The sequence below is a fragment of the Saccostrea cucullata genome, unplaced genomic scaffold (genome assembly GCF_032062105.1).
Source record: "Saccostrea cucullata isolate Sc308-1 unplaced genomic scaffold, CSIRO_AGI_Scuc_v1 ctg2075, whole genome shotgun sequence".
In the NCBI taxonomy this organism is placed as follows: Eukaryota; Metazoa; Mollusca; class Bivalvia; order Ostreida; family Ostreidae; genus Saccostrea; species Saccostrea cuccullata.
In genome coordinates, this window is record NW_026934151.1 from 47,130 (window position 1) to 64,215 (window position 17,086).

At 33.3% G+C, this 17,086-nt stretch overlaps 1 protein-coding gene across 1 annotated transcript; it reads left to right on the top strand.

Moving 5' to 3' along the window:
- Positions 1–7,914, top strand: LOC134240050 (uncharacterized). The gene is made up of 3 exons (XM_062722163.1): positions 1–91; positions 4,118–4,283; positions 6,705–7,914. The coding sequence occupies exons 1-3, from the start codon at positions 20–22 to the stop codon at positions 7,199–7,201; spliced, it is 735 nt and encodes a 244-aa protein (XP_062578147.1). The 5' UTR covers positions 1–19; the 3' UTR covers positions 7,202–7,914.
- Positions 7,915–17,086: the final 9,172 nt, after the last annotated feature.

Below are 17,086 nucleotides of genomic sequence, written 5' to 3' on the forward strand. Positions count from 1 at the left end.
ACTGGCTGAGAAACAAGCAATGGTGATACCAATGTGGCAGTTTCTTACTATTGCGTTAGTTCTTTGGATGCAGACTGGAAGAGTTCATTGTGTAAGTTATATTTGCAAGTTCTCAAAAATAAGGGTTTTTTTTTTATTTATTGATTTTAGGACCATTTTTCCAAAAAACAACTCGGAAAAAATGTAAGTGCTTATTCAAATCCTTAAAGGTTAAAACGGTTCAATTTAGTACAATAAAAACCCCTTCCCCGTAAAAGAAGGTACGATGTGGGCTTTATTGTGCTCTTTAAATTTAATGTTTTCAAAAAAAAATATGAAATTGGCTGAAATATGAGTTGAGTATAAATGTAATAAATCATGAAAGAATATGACATAAAGGAGGACCATTCTAGAATTATGCAGTTATTAGTTTTGAACATTTCTAAGATTAAATATTTTAAACAGATAAAGGCCCAAAATGGCTCATTTCAGGGGTCGTTATCTTTGAGCCATTACCCACTTCGATTTTCATATGTGTTGCGTAAAAATCTTAATTTGAAAAATCATATTCCTCAAAATCATTGTAAGTGATCGATACATGTCCTTTTACATTATCTGAAAGAAAAATCCACTGAAAATTTGATAAATGTATTCTGCAACTTTTGATAAAAAAAAATACTGGAAAATATGCATTTTCATGACGTCACAACAAGCATTTAGCAGGCCGTATCAGAAAAAATGATCGATATATTTTATACAGCATGGAATTTCAATAATTCTAAAAGGATGAATTCTGATTTTTTACTCCACTTCCATATTTTTAAAAATCTGAGGACCAGATTTGTTTTGAAACTACCTTGTTCTGTACGAGCTCCTTTGAAATGAATCGTTTTTTTTTTTTGTTTTTTTTTTTTTGGCTGGTTTAAGAAAAAAAATTATTGTTTCTATATGAAATGTAGGGATGAAAAAAACTATTTGAATAATCAGGTTGTATTTGTACATGTATTGGCCTCTTTAAATGATTTGATGTGAGAATACCATTCATGGACGGTCATGCAAGTTTGGTTCTTAGTGATTGTATCATAGTTAGGTTTGATTTCTTTTGTTAAAAGTGGGGGTTTTTCTGTACAAAACCCACACTTTTTAATAACTCCGCCCACAGAGTCGGGACAAAAGAGCTATAAAAATTATAAAAATCATGCACAATATTTGAATAAAAAAACCATCCGGGCTTGTTATACCAAATTCAAGAGAGTAAAAATTATCAATCTTATTGTAGATTGCATTATGTATTATTAATTAACATTTAAATGCGGATATGAATACTTTGACTTTCGTAAAAAAAAAATGAACAAAAAGCCTTCAGAAATCGCTTGATTTTTATAACATTTTTAATAAAATAAAAAGTGTCTTGACTCGGGTGACGTTAGCTTAGTAGATTCCAATATCGTTCTTTAATTAACCAACAATGGAAACAGGATACATACATAACGTACGATTAAAGATGTACAAAACTGTACTTAAATAATTAAGATTTCTATTCTGGATCTAGCCGATTAAAAATCTGAATTGTATATAATCCTTAACAAACATTTCAATCAACGTACATGTACCACTGTGCAGGATAAAGTATCTATCGGTTAACAAAACTAACCTAAGTTCATTCAAGATTTTAATTATTTGATTTTGACACCTGAAGTATACGAGGAAAAAATCATGTCAAATCAATAAATCTTAATAAAACCAAACTCATTAAATGTTCTATTACATAAATCAGGCAAATTTCTTAAACGGACTTAGAAATGTTTAATTTCTATGTCGCCCGCATGACGCAGTGGTTATGCCGCCTGCTCTTGAGTTGCAAAGAAAAAGAGCCATTGTGGTAGGTGGAGTCCGGTCCCTCGGATGAGACCGTATTAAATGAGGTCCCGTGTCGCAGAAGGTGTTGACAGAAAAAAAGATTCCTTTATGCTAAGTAACCTTGAGTGCCGATTATAGGACAAAATTTGCAGCTCTCCATCGGCAAGTGATGGCGTCTCCTAATGATTCAAAATTCTCGAGAAGAACGTTAAATAACATACAATAAATTGTTGAAAAGTATTTTATACACATCATTTAGACTACACTCGATGGAAGTCGTCAGAAGGACACGAAAGAGTGTAAAATCATATAAAATCCAAATGAATCACTGAAACCCAAACACTTAATTTTTCAATCACACGAACAAGTCCTACTTACTACTAAGTTGACTTACATATGAATAATTTTTTGAAAACTATGGTACATGTACAAGTCATTAAGCCAATATAATACTGTTGATAATACTGCCGATGGGCGTGGTCATTATGACAGCTCGGAAGCTACGCTCCCTCATGCCATTATGACCACGCCCATTGGGTATCTACGAGGGGTGATCAAAAAGTTCGTAAACTAATTGAATAACTTCCATACAAGAAACAATATTTGGTTTTAATGTTGATTATATTTTAAATTAATCCTACCAAATTTTAATGCACATCAACCACCGTTCTGCGCATGCGCGAATCACGTGATATTGGCGGTCACGTGACCCCCTCCGTAGCGTTCTGTCACAAAAGTTGAAAGATTTTTCCAAGTTTTTTATTTCTTTCCATGTGAGTTAATTTTTATGACAAGAACAGTTCATTTGTCAGAAATGGTCATATCTCGGCAACAGAATGGGTGGAAAATAATATCCTTTTCAAAAATTAGCATGGCGACCATAAAAACACAAATCTTCGGTCTCAGGAGAGACCTTTATTCAAGGTGGATAGAGAATGGGTGCATCCTTTTTATCATATCTAATATGTTTAAAATCTAAAGTAAACGATATCTTAGGTATTTAATACTTATATCATTGTTCAAATATTCAACTATTTTTCAAAGTGCTAATTGGAGGTCTTTGATAGCAAATTGCTTAATTAAAAATACATGTCTTTTCAAACTTGCTTTCACTGGGTAAGATGACAAGTATCATTTTTAACCATCAGCCTTCCTTCACTAAAGCGATTAATCCAATCATTAATTAAATTTATAGGAACTCATTTATCTCAATAAACTGTGAACAAATTATTATATGATACTGTAGAGGGATTTCTAAGATATTACAATAAATTGTACAGTCGTTTGTTGAAGGAGTTCGACTGAGACAACCATTTTTCGTCACAAGTGACCTAAATAGTGACAACATTTTCACATTGTGACGTCACAAACAAGAAGAGAAACTTTATTCAGCATGTTATTTATAGACCTTGTGTATGGCTATGTGTGTACCGAATTTCATTCTAATCTGAATTGATTTTGTAGATACAGAGACAGTTTGCGAAATTTTTGATCACCCCTCGTACACATAATCAACAGTTTTATATGCATGGCACGCCAAATTTACAAAAATGAGATAAACCTAGTTTCACATTTGATAAACTAGGTTTATCGACTGTAAACTATAGTTTACAAACCGTAAACTATAGTTAACGATTCGTTAAGTATAGTTTTCATCTGTAAAACTATATTTAACGGTTGTTAACTATAGTTTACGAATGATAATCTAAGTTTATCTGTCTGTAATAAGCGTTAACAATAGATTTTGTTGATAAACATATATTCACGTTTGTAAACTATAGTTTGCAATCGTAAACTATAGTTAAGCGTTGTTAATCATAGTTTCACAAATCGTGAAACTATATTTATCACATCGTTAACTATAGTTATCGGTTTGTAAACTATAGTTTACAAATCGTGAAACTGTATTTATCAGATAATCTATGTTTTGCGATCGCAAATGATTGTTTTCGGTGTTAAGTATAGTTTACGGTAGGGAAACATAGATTATCGCGTTAACTATGGTTTACGGATGTTAAAATAGATTAACGTTGTTAACTATAGTTTACAGTCCGTAAACTATAGTTTACAACCTATAAACCTAGTTTATCGACTGTGAAAATATCTTTAGCTCATTTTTGTGAATTTAGCGTGCCATATATATGGGGTAACTACCGCAGGTTTTATGTTCACGACTTTTTTTTTTTGCAAATAGTTATTTTTTTTTCCTTCGTTTAAAATGAGAAAGATTTTACAAAAACGGTGTTAAAGCAATGTTTTTTTAAAAAATACTTCACAGCAGACAATGGAAACTGTAAGGCCATTAGAAAAGGTGAAAATACAACCCATGTATTTCAATAGATCACTTGATCAAGGGAAGAGAGTAGTAATCACCCGCTGTGTATTCCATGGACCCCGCGATTTGACAGCGACATTTTCTAACATCGATGGAACATTTAAAAAAGGTTATTACTTTCTAACCTAAAGTATTATAAGCTTTAGTATATAAAGTCTGAATTAGATTGTATGAATCAAGTAGTAACCTGGAGTATTATAAGCTTTAGTATATAAAGTCTGAAGTACTGTATAAGTAGCATTTTTAGCGAGGATTTAATTTTGGCATTATTAGCGAGGGTCCTACGGTCGCTAAAATTAAATATCGCGAAAAATGAATTGCATTTTATTTGCAAAAGCTCGTTTAGTAAGTACTTTTAAATCGCTAAAATTACCTCTAGCTAAAAAGAAATTACCATTTATTAAGGAGAAATCGCTAAATTTGCGTCTCGCTAAATTTCCACTTCTACAGTATATTGATTTGATTCACGTAAAGGTTAACAGCAAATTTTTTTTTTTTAAACAAAAGGCCACCTGAGTATCATGTAACTAACCATTGAATTTGATTTGTGTTCTAAACCAGAGGCCATGAAATTCACAATTTTGAAAGAGGCACCATTGCTTATCATAACTATACACTTAGGATTCTTACTTCGGTTATTTAGTACCCAGAAGTAGATCAGAGTAACAAGAGAAAGCGCATTTCCACTATTTCCATCAGTTGTGCATCACATCCCACAGGAACCACTGACCCTTGGGCCACATCTTTCAACATTTTGTAAATTACATAAATTTTATTTCATCATGTTGTCGATTTATACCAAAGACCATATTTCAAAGCATTAAATTATTTTCAGACTATGTATACCTCAAGTACCTCTGTCAATTCTGGAAGAAGCAGCTTTCTTTGTCATTAATATGTAATAAAATCATTGGCATAATACGCAGGAGCAAAGGAAAATATCTTCAAAGAATTCATGGATTTTTCCTACATAAACATTAGAGCCCCGCCGTTACACAAGAAGTCCCGAGTCCCAGGGGCCCTGAACTTCACAAAACTCATCAAAGAGACATCTTTTCTCCTCATTACTACATGTATGTACGTAGTTCATTGGTTTAATACCCAGGTGCAGAAAAGAGTTTTAAAGAATTTATGCATTTTCACTATATAATCAATTGAGCAACATACTAACACGAGAACCCCAAACCCAGGGGCCATAAAATTGACAATTTTGAAAGAGGCAGCCTTATTGAACATGACGATGTACTTGGTTATAGTTTATTTAAAACTCGGGAGCAGATAAGATTTTCAAAGGAATAATTTATTTGCACAATGTAATCTAAGTAGCCCCGCCCTAGCACTAGAACCCCTGACCCTGTGGCAATTAAATTCACATTTTTGGAAAAAAGCAGCTTTATTCAACATAACTATGCACTTGATTAGTTTATGTCCACGAACAGAAAAGAATTTCAAAGAATTTATGCATGTTCAATATATAATTTTTATAGCTTCACCCTAGCACTAGAATCCCTGACCTTGGGGCCATGAAATTCACAGCTTTGGAAGAGACAGCAATATTTAATATAACTCTGCACTTGGTTAGTTTATTTAATGCCCACGAGCAGAGAAAAAGAATTCCGTAAGAATTGGTGCATTTTCACTACATAATCTATATAGCCCTGCCACTACAACCCTGACCCTTGGGCCATGAGATTCGCAATTTTGGAAGAGGCAGTCTTATTCAACATAACTATGCACTCTTTTAGTTTATTTTATGCCCCTGGTAAGAGGAGTAGACTTTTAAAGAATTTATGTATTTTCACTATATAATCTATATAGGCCCGCCTGAGGACTAGAACCCCTGACCATGGGGCCATGAAATTCACAATTCTGGAAGAGGCTGTCATTTTCGACTCAACTGTGCACTTGCTTAGTTTATTTTATACCCAAGAGCAGAAAAGAAGAAATCAAAGAAATAATACATTTTCACTATATAACCTATTTAGCCCCGCCCTAGTACTAAATCCCTGACTCGGGGGCCATGAATTTCACAATTTTGGTAGGGGTTTATTGCTGATCTCAATCATACAAACAGTTTGACTGCTTGACGTCCAAGATTTTTAAATATTGCACTAATTTTAGTAGTTTTTGTCCCATCCCCATTTTTGTTTTCCTTCACCCATAGATGCTTTTTGCCAAATTTGGTCAGTGGTTTCAGAGAAAAAGCTGAAAACGCACGACCACGGACGAAAACGGATAGCAATAGCAATACCTATAATTCCAAAGAAAAACATTTATTTACTTACGGTTTATAGTTGGGTTTTTTTCTTTTCACACTTGGAAATAAAATTTTGCCCTGTTTTAAATTCGCCCAATCATAGTTCTGTTCAAATTATTGACTTTTTTATTCACACATTTTTAATTTCGCCTTTTAGAAGGTCGAAAGAAGCGAAAATCTCCCTGTATACATTTGTTTGTAGGTATTTCCCCCTTAAATTTTATACTACTGTATTCTATTAATTAATGTGAAATGTGCGTGTTTCGATTTCAGGGAAGGACATTGACAAAGACATTTCAGAATACGAAGCAGTTTTTCAGTCCTCCATTGATGTTCTCAGTTTTGGTAGAATAGAACTTGAGTCTGCGTCAACATTTGAATCTTTTAGTGCAGATTTTAACCTCCCCGAGACAAATAGATCTATGCAGACCAATTTTCTTTTTTCGAGCTGCAAGTTTGAAGTCAAGAGGTCCAGCGATGAACAAACAACTAACTATTCTGCTATTGCGAAAGAGTGCGGAAATATGGCGACCAAAGTAATGTATCTTAACTTCCCAGTTAGTCTGACTGATGGGAACAGTGCAAAATATACCCAAGCGTCAGATGGAGTATATCGTTTACCAGAAACTACAGCAAATATCGTTATGAAGACGAGCAAATTGGCTAATGATGGCGTTAACATTAACTATGTCTACTTCTCCATAATCATCTTCGACACGAAGATTTCGCCGATGTCTCATTTTCTTACTTGGTTATTCCGGCTGATGTAACCATTAATCTTATAATTAAATATCGAACTTGGAGTGAAATATCCACTTATAGAGAAATTGTGAAATAATTCGTGTTTGAAAATTCAGACTATGTTAACAATAATAAATTCAGTTTCATAATCTAGACAATTTATTGGGTAATTTAAACAAATTAACATACAATTTCGACCAAACAATTAAGCGAACTGCGACTTTGATTTTTTTTTGGATGTGGTAAACTTAAATTTATTCGCTGTTTAAAGCTTTAAAATTTATTTCAATTTTGCTGTTTGATATCATCTATACTTATAAATTAATAAATTTTGCATATAAACTCCGAAACGGGTGCACAAGAGTTCTTACTTACCCCTCTAATACTACACTACATACAAGATGATGTCCGTAAACTATATTTAGATTTCACTCGGATAGTAAGTATCGTACTTAAAATTAAAAGTCTACTTCAATTTTCTGAAAACAGCCATGAAATAGCATCAACGTGAGTATTGTGGCGTTTCCGGTTGGCGGATCTAAGCTACTGATAAATTTTAAAGAAACTGACAACAAACAATCTATTATTTATTTCATAAAATGTCATCACTGAATTATTCAATCAAAACTTGATTTAACTGATATAAAAGAAATAAGTTGTGGTAACCAATTAAAAAGCGAAAAGTGAAAATTATTTTCGTCAATCACCAATCTCAATATTAACGGAAGCTTCTAGAACATCACGTCCCTTTTGCTACAATGTTTTAATCAAGAAATAATTAAAAATATTGTAATTAACGGGTTATTTGAGTAAATAGTTATACAACCAATGATGTTACATGTATATAGATTAGAATACAATAAAAACAAGTTTTGTAAAAAAGAGCAAAATATGCTTGGAATTTATCATAAACATATTGTTGCCGGGAAAAACACTAATATTTATTGATACAAGGATTATATAAGTAGACAAATGGTATTTGGTGATAAAGCGTTGGATAGTAAGAGTATCCGAACTGGATGCATGGCAATCCGACAGTGAGGTATCAAAAGTTGATGACGAGCGAATGACAAGTGAAAATATTTTAAATACAGGAAATACATATATCGAAAGACTAAAATAGATATGTAGTGTATATACGAGGGTTGTCCGTAAAGTTCGTGGACAAGCCAAAAATTTGATAAAAGTTGTGTCATTGATATTTATTATTGGCATATTTCTAATCCTTTACTTAATGTGAATTGAATAATGTAAAAATTTAATCAATATCAAATGTTTAATTATAATTATGGCTTCATAATTAGACTTGGAATGGAGACCCGGAGCACCGCAAAATTTTAATTAAAAATATATTTATCACTTTTTAAATTTCATTTGTATTTTCAAATATTCTTGGGAAATCTGAAAAAATTTTACATTATGAGGTTGACAGAAGTTATCACGTAAAACCTGCAAAATTTGAACGTTCAAAGTCTCAAAATGGTGGAGCAATCAGCGTTAGAACTTATTAAGACAGGATCGGAATCGTTCAAAAAAGAGACGTTTTCGGAATAGGTGGAGTAGTGAACAGTGATAAAATTCTGCGTTGACACTGGAAAAACACATACAGAGACCAATACATTCTGTAAACAATAGGGAAAACATAGTAAAAGAAGTCGTTTACTAGTATTTAAGTGGCATATACTATTTTCGGACGGAATGAACAGTTTACAGGATGACATGCGTGAAGGAAAACCATTATTCCGAGATTGCAGTGCTGTAAAATATGAATTTCGTAACGTGATCATGCCGTATTTCCGTAAATGAAATCGTCTTTACACGGACAGTGGTTAGATGATTGCAGGATATGATACAGGCATTGTTAAATATTATTTTAAGAATGAAACCTGAACATTTTGTGCATATTTTTATGACTGGTCAAAACGACATAAGAAATTGTATTGAGTTAAACGCTGACTATGTTGAGAAAAGTTACTAGTGCTCGTATTTAGCTTTTGACGTCGGTAACGTCAAGAATTTTCGTTTTAGTGCTCCGGGTATGAGTGTGTGTCTTTTTTGTATCTGATAAAATTATAACTATTTGTGGTTTGTTTTTGCTGAAAACTTGCATATTTATAAAATAAAACATAAATTTAATGAAAATAATAGTTTTAAATATTTTGTTAATGTTTGTCCGTAATTATCAATGGTGTCCACGAACTTTACGGACAACCCTCGTATATATGTTTTTGTTATGAGTTTATCGGTAAACACTGTATTTTCCGTACTGAGAGCATTGTGGTAACGAACCCGACGTACATTTTGTAATCAACTTAATTGCGCTCAATAAGAAAGAAAACTTACGAATAAGGTATTGTTCAAATACAATTAATTACAGCTATAAAGTTTTGTGCTTCAATAAAGATATTTCAGTTTTTTTTTTCTCTCTCAAAAAAAAAAAAATCTCCAATGCCAAATTCTTTAAGAACCAAATTTTTGGTATTCAACACTACATTTCCCTTATATGAATTTCCTGTAATATTAAAGGGGGGGGGGGGGCAACCAGTGTTTCACTGAACATTTCCAATAGTAAAAGTATTGGTGGGAAAAAAAGTGGGGGAGGGAGCCTTTTTACGCATCGATAAGGCTTCATGTATAATTATAAACCAAGACCCAAGAACCTGTAAATTTTTACCCCTCCCCAAACTCCCCAAAATCAATTTATTTGTATATTATGTATATTCGTTGCTTTTATCCTCCATGAAAATGAAATAAGAACATTTGAAGTGCAATATCCATAACATTGTATGAAGTTTTGAAGACATAAACGTCAATTAAAGCATTTTTTTATTTTTCAAGTTTTCACAAAAAGTTGGTGGGAATGGTGACGTACATTTCTTTCATGCAGACTTTTGAACAAAGTATTTCTTCCCTCTATAAGTCTGTAGTCTGTCAGTAAAATCTACAACTTCCAACTACAATATATCTAATTTTCTGTTGTAAATGGTAAAGTTCTATGTATAAATTCAATTTCCCGCGCTTGCGCGGGTAATTATCTAGTTCTTGTTATAAACAAGGCGTTAGACTTAAGGGTTTGCTGTTTAATTTTGTCAACTAACTACACGTTTTCGAGGAGAAGCTATCACCGTGCAGAATTTTTACACATGCGCGGATCTAGAGGGGGGGTCGAGACCCCCCCTGGAATTTAACAGATAAAAAAAGTATATACTAAAACAAGAAAATAGCTACCATGGACCCCCCCCCCCTCGAAAACTCAGACCCCCTGGTAATCAAAAATATGTGTGAAGTGGGTATGATAAGTGAAAGATTTGAAGCCCCCCCCCCCCGAAATAGGTTTTTTACCTTTGGGCAAGTTTTGGGTTTTTTTTTTTTTTTTTTTGCTTGTCAAGAAATTTCTGGGATTGGTTTTTTTTTTTTGACTGGGGTGGACCCCCCCCCCCCCCTGGAAAAAATTTCTGGATCCGCGCCTGTTACAAATTATCTTCTAAACTTTTATTTTTAAATTAAATAAATATGTTTTATCAACTATTTTTATTGAAAAAATTTCTAAATCTTTATTTATACTTGGATTATGAAACAACAAATTATTTTTTTATTGGCTTTTACAAGTAATGTTCAAGTTAGCTGCAGAACTGTAGCGTTATGGTTTTATTTATTAGTCTTTGACCATAACGCTACAGATCAATTAATGCAAACAATGTGCAATTTACGGCGCAAGATTTTTGCGCACTTTTAGAGAGAATTCCTTCCCTTTCCAGCTTTGGTCAATAAACTACCTGTCACTCCCTAATTCTAGATACATTTGACCAAACTGCGTATTTAATTCACCTCTCAACCCTTTATAGTCGTATCTACAGATATTTAGATTGTCTGTTGGGTTGCAGAAAATTCCAATCAAGCGAGTTTATCGCCTCCCTAGGGACGACTATAAAGGGTTGGGAAGTGGATAAACAAGAGGCCCACGGGCCTTATAGGTCACCTGAGTATCGTGTAACAACTTTCCAAGAATTGAATTTGGTTTGTGTTTTAAACCAGAGGCCATGAAATTCACAATTTTGAAAGAGGCAACAATGCTTATCATAATTATACACTTAGCAATGCTTACTAAATAGTCACTAACACCCATAAGTAGATCAGAAAAACTAAGAGAAAATGCACTTTCATTCTAAACCAGTTGTTCACCCTATCCCATCCCACAGGAACCACTGACCCTGGGGCCATATATTTCAATATTTCATCAAATATGGTTGATTAATACTAATGAGCAGATTTCAAAGCATTAATTTATTTTCAGACTATGTACCCCCCCCCCAACGATACCCCTGACTCAGGGGGCATGAAATTAACAATTTTGCTAGATGCACCTTTCCTCATCATAAATATATATATACTTAGATCATTGACATAATACCCAGGAGCAAAAGATTTTCAAAGAATTAATGTATTTTTAGTATATAATCAAAAGAGTCCCCAGTCCCCTTACACCAAATAGCAAAACCCCTGACACAGGGGCCATGGAATTCACTTATTTGGAAGAGGCACTCTTGCTTATTATAACTATTTACTTAGTTAGTTTATATAATACCCAGGATCAGAGGAGATAATTTTCGAAAAAATAATGCATTTTCACTATAAAATCTATATAGCCCCGCCCTAGCACTAGAATCCCTGACCCTGGGCCAAGAAATTCACAAATATGGAAGAGGCACTCTTGCTCATCATAACCATGTACTTAGTTACTTTATTTAATAATACCCCAGAGCAGTGAAGAAGATTTTCAGAGATTCAATGCATTTTCACTATATAATCAATAGAGCCCCGCCCTAACATCAGAACCCCTGACCCTGGGGCCATGAAATTCAAAAATTTGAAAGAGGCACTCTTTCTCAACATAACTATGTACTTAATTTATTTAATACCCAGGAGCAGAGAAGAAGATTTTTAAAGAAATAATGCATTTTTACAAGTTTAGTTGAGTTCACAGTGCATGCTTTCTCCAACCATGCCAAGAGTTTGACTGCATGATATACATGAATACAGATTGATTGTGTTTTGTTTAGCGTCCCTCTGAAGTATTTTCAACGCTAATGGGGACGCCACCACTTGCCGTTAGGAATCTGCAAATTTTGTACTATTCTCGGCACTCTAGGCCATTGAGTAGGGAGGGATCTTATCTTGCCATCACCTACTGCGCCACGGGATTTCGATTTTTCAGGTATCATCTGAAGTACCGGTTCCAAAGTGGGATTCGAACCCGCGACGTAAGGATCATCTCCTCACTTTGCGACTCTTGAGCAGAGTTTTAAAAATTGCATTTATTTTTTGGTTTTAGCCCCACCCCTCATGCCCAAGGGTATTTAACCATTGAAGGCACAATTTACATGCCAAATTTGGTTGCATTTGGTTATTTCAGAAAGGAAGCTAAAAATGTTCAAATGTTAAGACACAACGCATGACGACGAACGAAAACAGATAGCTACAGGTCACCTTAGTGCTTCTGCTGACCTAAAAAGCAAAACAGTATTATTACAGAAATCTTTTAAAAATTTGTTCTTTAATACCCATAAGGGACTACAAATGTCGACAAAATGTCTATGTTGGTCTCAGAGTTTGACTTGCTACAACTTATTTTGGTCAGATTTTCAAAGATTGGATGTGGCATCCCAGAGATTCTTGCTCATGAGATACATTTAACATGTAAATGTGATACATGGCAATATGGCTATACATCAGGTTGATTAAAGAAGACATCCTCAACGGACTTTAAGGTTTCGTCAAAGGTCAACATGTCCAAAAATTTATTTTTACAATAACTCCTAAACTGTGTTAGCTATAAAGTTAAAACTATTACAGTTCAAAAAATTTTCATTGATTAACATATAGAAAGTATCACTTGATAAAAAATACTTGGACAAAATATTTAAATTGAGAAAAAATCTTTAAAAATACATATTTTATATTGTCTTTCATTCATTTTTCTTGCTAGCCTCTGTGGGAATTTGTCACAATAATTTTTTAGCCACGTTTCTAAATAGCAATCAAGTTAAATTGACCCAGTTAATCGATGCAATGACATTTCATCAACTGGAGATTGAGGCGACAAGCGGACTGGGGAATGATGTTTGGCATTTTGATAGCTCTTATTTTTGATAATCTCTAATTTTTGAATAATTTTTGTTGACCGAGATAAAAATATTTTTAAATGCTAACAGAGGGGTGTTTCCATTTCATTTATGTGAACTGGCTGAGAAAACAAGCAATGGTGATACCAATGTGGCAGTTTCTTATTATTGCGTTTGTTCTTTGGATGCAGACTAGAAGAATTGATTGTGTAACGTGCGAACACCTATCATCATTGCCGAGTACCCATTATTGCCGATTTTCGTTTTTACGTTAAAAAATCTGTCAAACGGTAGTTATTTGTAATTCTTTCGCAAGATACATAAATCACACTATTTTTTCATCCCCCCCCCCCAATCGTCTTGGAGAAAGAAAAAGTTGTCTAGAATTAATAAACTCACAGGTGATGTATCAAGTCTTTGAAAACGCACAAAATAGCAGTCGTGCGACAAGACATGACATAGAATTTTCGGCTAGATTTCCATTTTCCTGACAGAATCAGTCAGTTTTGGTGCAGATCAAATAAATATTCTCCTGCATTCAATGATACTAAACGAAATTATCTATGATAATATTTCTACTTGCAGTATTTCACGAAAATTAGGATGAGTACGAAGTGTCTGCTGTACGACGCCATTTTTAGCTCTACTGGTCAGAGACCAGAAGAGCTTGTGCGATAGTAATGCGTCCGGTGTCCGTCCGTCTGTCTGTCTGTAAACAATTTTTCAAAATGCTACTCCTCCTACAGATTTGGTCTGATTTAAATATAACTTGGCACACAATTAGACTACACTAAGATACATATTTCTATTTATCGGTTTTTGATTTCGATGAACAGTGTTGCCGTGGTTACTGAAATTAGAAATTTCTGTGAAATTTTTCGAAATGCTACGTCTCCTACAGTTTTTCTCTAATATCAATATAACTTGGTACACAAGTAGACTACACTTAGTGTTGCCATTGTTACTAAAAATAGAAATTCTGTGAAATTCTTTCAAAATTTTACTCCTCCTACAGTTTTAGTCTGATTTCAATATAACTTGCCTCACAGGTCGACTACACTAAGATACACAATTCTTTATATCGTTTTTTGACTTCGATGAACATTATTGCCTTAGTAACTAAAAATAGAAATTTCTGTTAAATACTCTCAAAATGCTTCTCCAAATACAGTTTTAGTCTGATTATAATATAATGTGGCATGCAATTAGACTTCACTAAGAACATAAAGAGACTTATAATCAAGGATCATTATTATATTTATTGCTATTGTAAAGTTTCAATTCCCAACTGCTCAAGTACTTTTCTATTCCTTTGCTATAAGTACAAACCAGTAGAGCTTCAGTCTCGACAGAGACTTCTTGTTGTTTTGTTGTTATCCTTAGCTTTTGAGATACTGCAGTATTTACTGAAATTTCATGTAGTTTTATAATCTGTAAATATACAGTGACAAATTTCCATGTGTATAATTTTATAAAAAAACACAAGAAAATTAAAATGTTTTGACGCTGTTTTATTTGTTTATCTTGCGACTTGTGAAAAAGGAGCAATGTATAGGTAATACCCACCCCAATGGTTTAGAGAGTACCTTAAAATTAAAGTTAAGCAAAGTCAAAATATTGTTTACATGCAGTTTGTAAAATTAGTAATACTTGGAAATCAAATGTAAACAATGCAATTTTTATCCAACAGTCTGCTTCTGAAGGGGAAAATAAGTTGTTTACTAACATAAATTAAACTAGAGCCGAGCTCGTTGCAAAGCAACGAGTAGGTCTTCCGTCGGAGCTACGGACAGAGAGAAATGACCTTGAGTCAAGGTCATGCCACGTTCTAATGATAAAGCAAGCTTTTAAGGGTAGATATCATCTTATTATGTTTTACTATTAAAAAAGTGATAGTAAAGGAATGTTTGCGACCTTGACCTTGTCAAAATGACCTTGGGTCACACCATGACACAAGATGGTGATGAGCATGCCCCATTTGTGTGCTACTGTATTGACAAATTCACACATGTTTTTTTTCAAACAATGCATCCAGTCAAAATATCTTATCCTAAATGACCTTGATTCAATGCCATAACACACTCTCCATGATTTAAGCCATACCTTTTTTTTAGATAGGCCTTGTCACAGCTAATATACATGTGTAAAAAGTTATGGTCAATTTTAAGCAATGTTTAAATTTTGGAAAGGCCGGATAAACTTCAAGGTCAAAGTTCATGATATACTAGTATTTGATATGATTTTATCACAGGTTACGTACATGACATTGTGATGTTTGTGTAATATGAAAGCCCTATCTCTCCTCATTAAAAAATTATGATCAAGCATCAAGGTCAAGTTGTCAAAAGTCAGTGTATTTAGAAAAGAGTTGTCATAGGTAATTCATAGGGATAAAATAAAAGCCCTATCTCTTCTCAGTCAAAAGGTATGAGTTTTGTTAATGTTTTTGAAAAGCAGGTCAAACTTCAAGGTCAAAGGGTAAAAAATTGGTGAATTTTAAAAGGTGTTGTCACAATTAATACATTTTTTATAAAATGAAAGCTTTCAAAAGTTATGGTCAATTTAAAGTAATGTTATTTTTTTTAAGTAGGTCAAGCTCCAAGATCAAGGTCACAGGGTCAAAAATCACAGTATATTTGAAAATCAGATGTTACAAATAATGCTCATGTGAAATATCAAAGTCCTATTTCAACTCATTCAATAGTTATTATCAAGTTTAAAGTTCTCGTGACAGATGGACAGACTGGCTGACGAATAAGGTTTAATGTTCCCTAAAACATAAATACATGTAATTTGAACATGATAGATTGAGAAGTACGAATAATTAAAAAAAATTACACAATAGAATATATTAGAATATAAATCAGGTTTCCTACATGAGATTTCCTTATTAATACATATTATTTAAGAACATGCAATACATGTTCTTGGGGGTTCAAGACGCGGAGACCGGTCATTTCGATGAGATGTCCCGTTACGGGGTTGGTGGTGCCATAAAAGGATTTAATTCGCCTGATTCCACCTCTGATTTTTTTTTAAAGTCTGTCTTTGCGCTGCTAGTGATTTATATTGTTTAAACAAAATTTAATTTTATGAAAAGAATTATTTTTAATGCTTATTTTTGACATAAGCTTAAGTTATTAACCTATCAAATTGAGTTTAAATAGTAAAAAAGGAATTTGTCACTAAGTATTTATCTAAGGAAATAGTGTCAATCCTCTACATCAAAGAGCGTCTGACTTGTATCAGTATGTATATGATATAAATTGCGTAAATGTGTTAATTAAAATTGAGTGAATCCCGTATGTTGTGTGAGAGAGTTTTTAGATCCGCCGTGGACTATCCCGGACGTGAACATTAGATGTACAGGACATTCCTTCATCAAATAAAATATAGTTTTACTCTGGACTATTCCGAGTTACCAAAACGTTTGTGTGTGTGTCGGTGTGTGAGCTTTACAACCTGTCTTTGTTTTCTGTGACTTGATTTGATTTATTTTTCAAAAAACAAACTTTAACTTTTTATTGCTTGACTTTCGTTTAATAAATTTTCCTCACAAGTTCACTAGTGTTAATTTAACCAAATATATTCTATTAAAATAATGATTCCATCTTCTTTGTTAACTTTAAATTGCTTGAAATATAGTGTAAAAATCCTGAATGAAAAAAAGAATGTTAGAAATGAAATTATTAAAAGTGTCGGAAAAGCATTGCAAAATTGCGGAAATCAAACGCAGTAAAAACTGTACCCCCCCCCCCTTACCCAAAGAAACTAATACATGTATACACTTCG

What these genes read in the sequence shown, in the direction of transcription:
- LOC134240050 (XM_062722163.1), top strand. Translation starts at nt 20, where the DNA reads ATGGTGATACCAATGTGGCAGTTTCTTACTATTGCGTTAGTTCTTTGG. An exon ending in AGACTGGAAGAGTTCATTGT is followed by an intron (nt 92 to 4,117) that starts GTAAGTTATATT and finishes AATACTTCACAG; the next exon opens with CAGACAATGGAAACTGTAAG. An exon ending in CGATGGAACATTTAAAAAAG is followed by an intron (nt 4,284 to 6,704) that starts GTTATTACTTTC and finishes TTTCGATTTCAG; the next exon opens with GGAAGGACATTGACAAAGAC.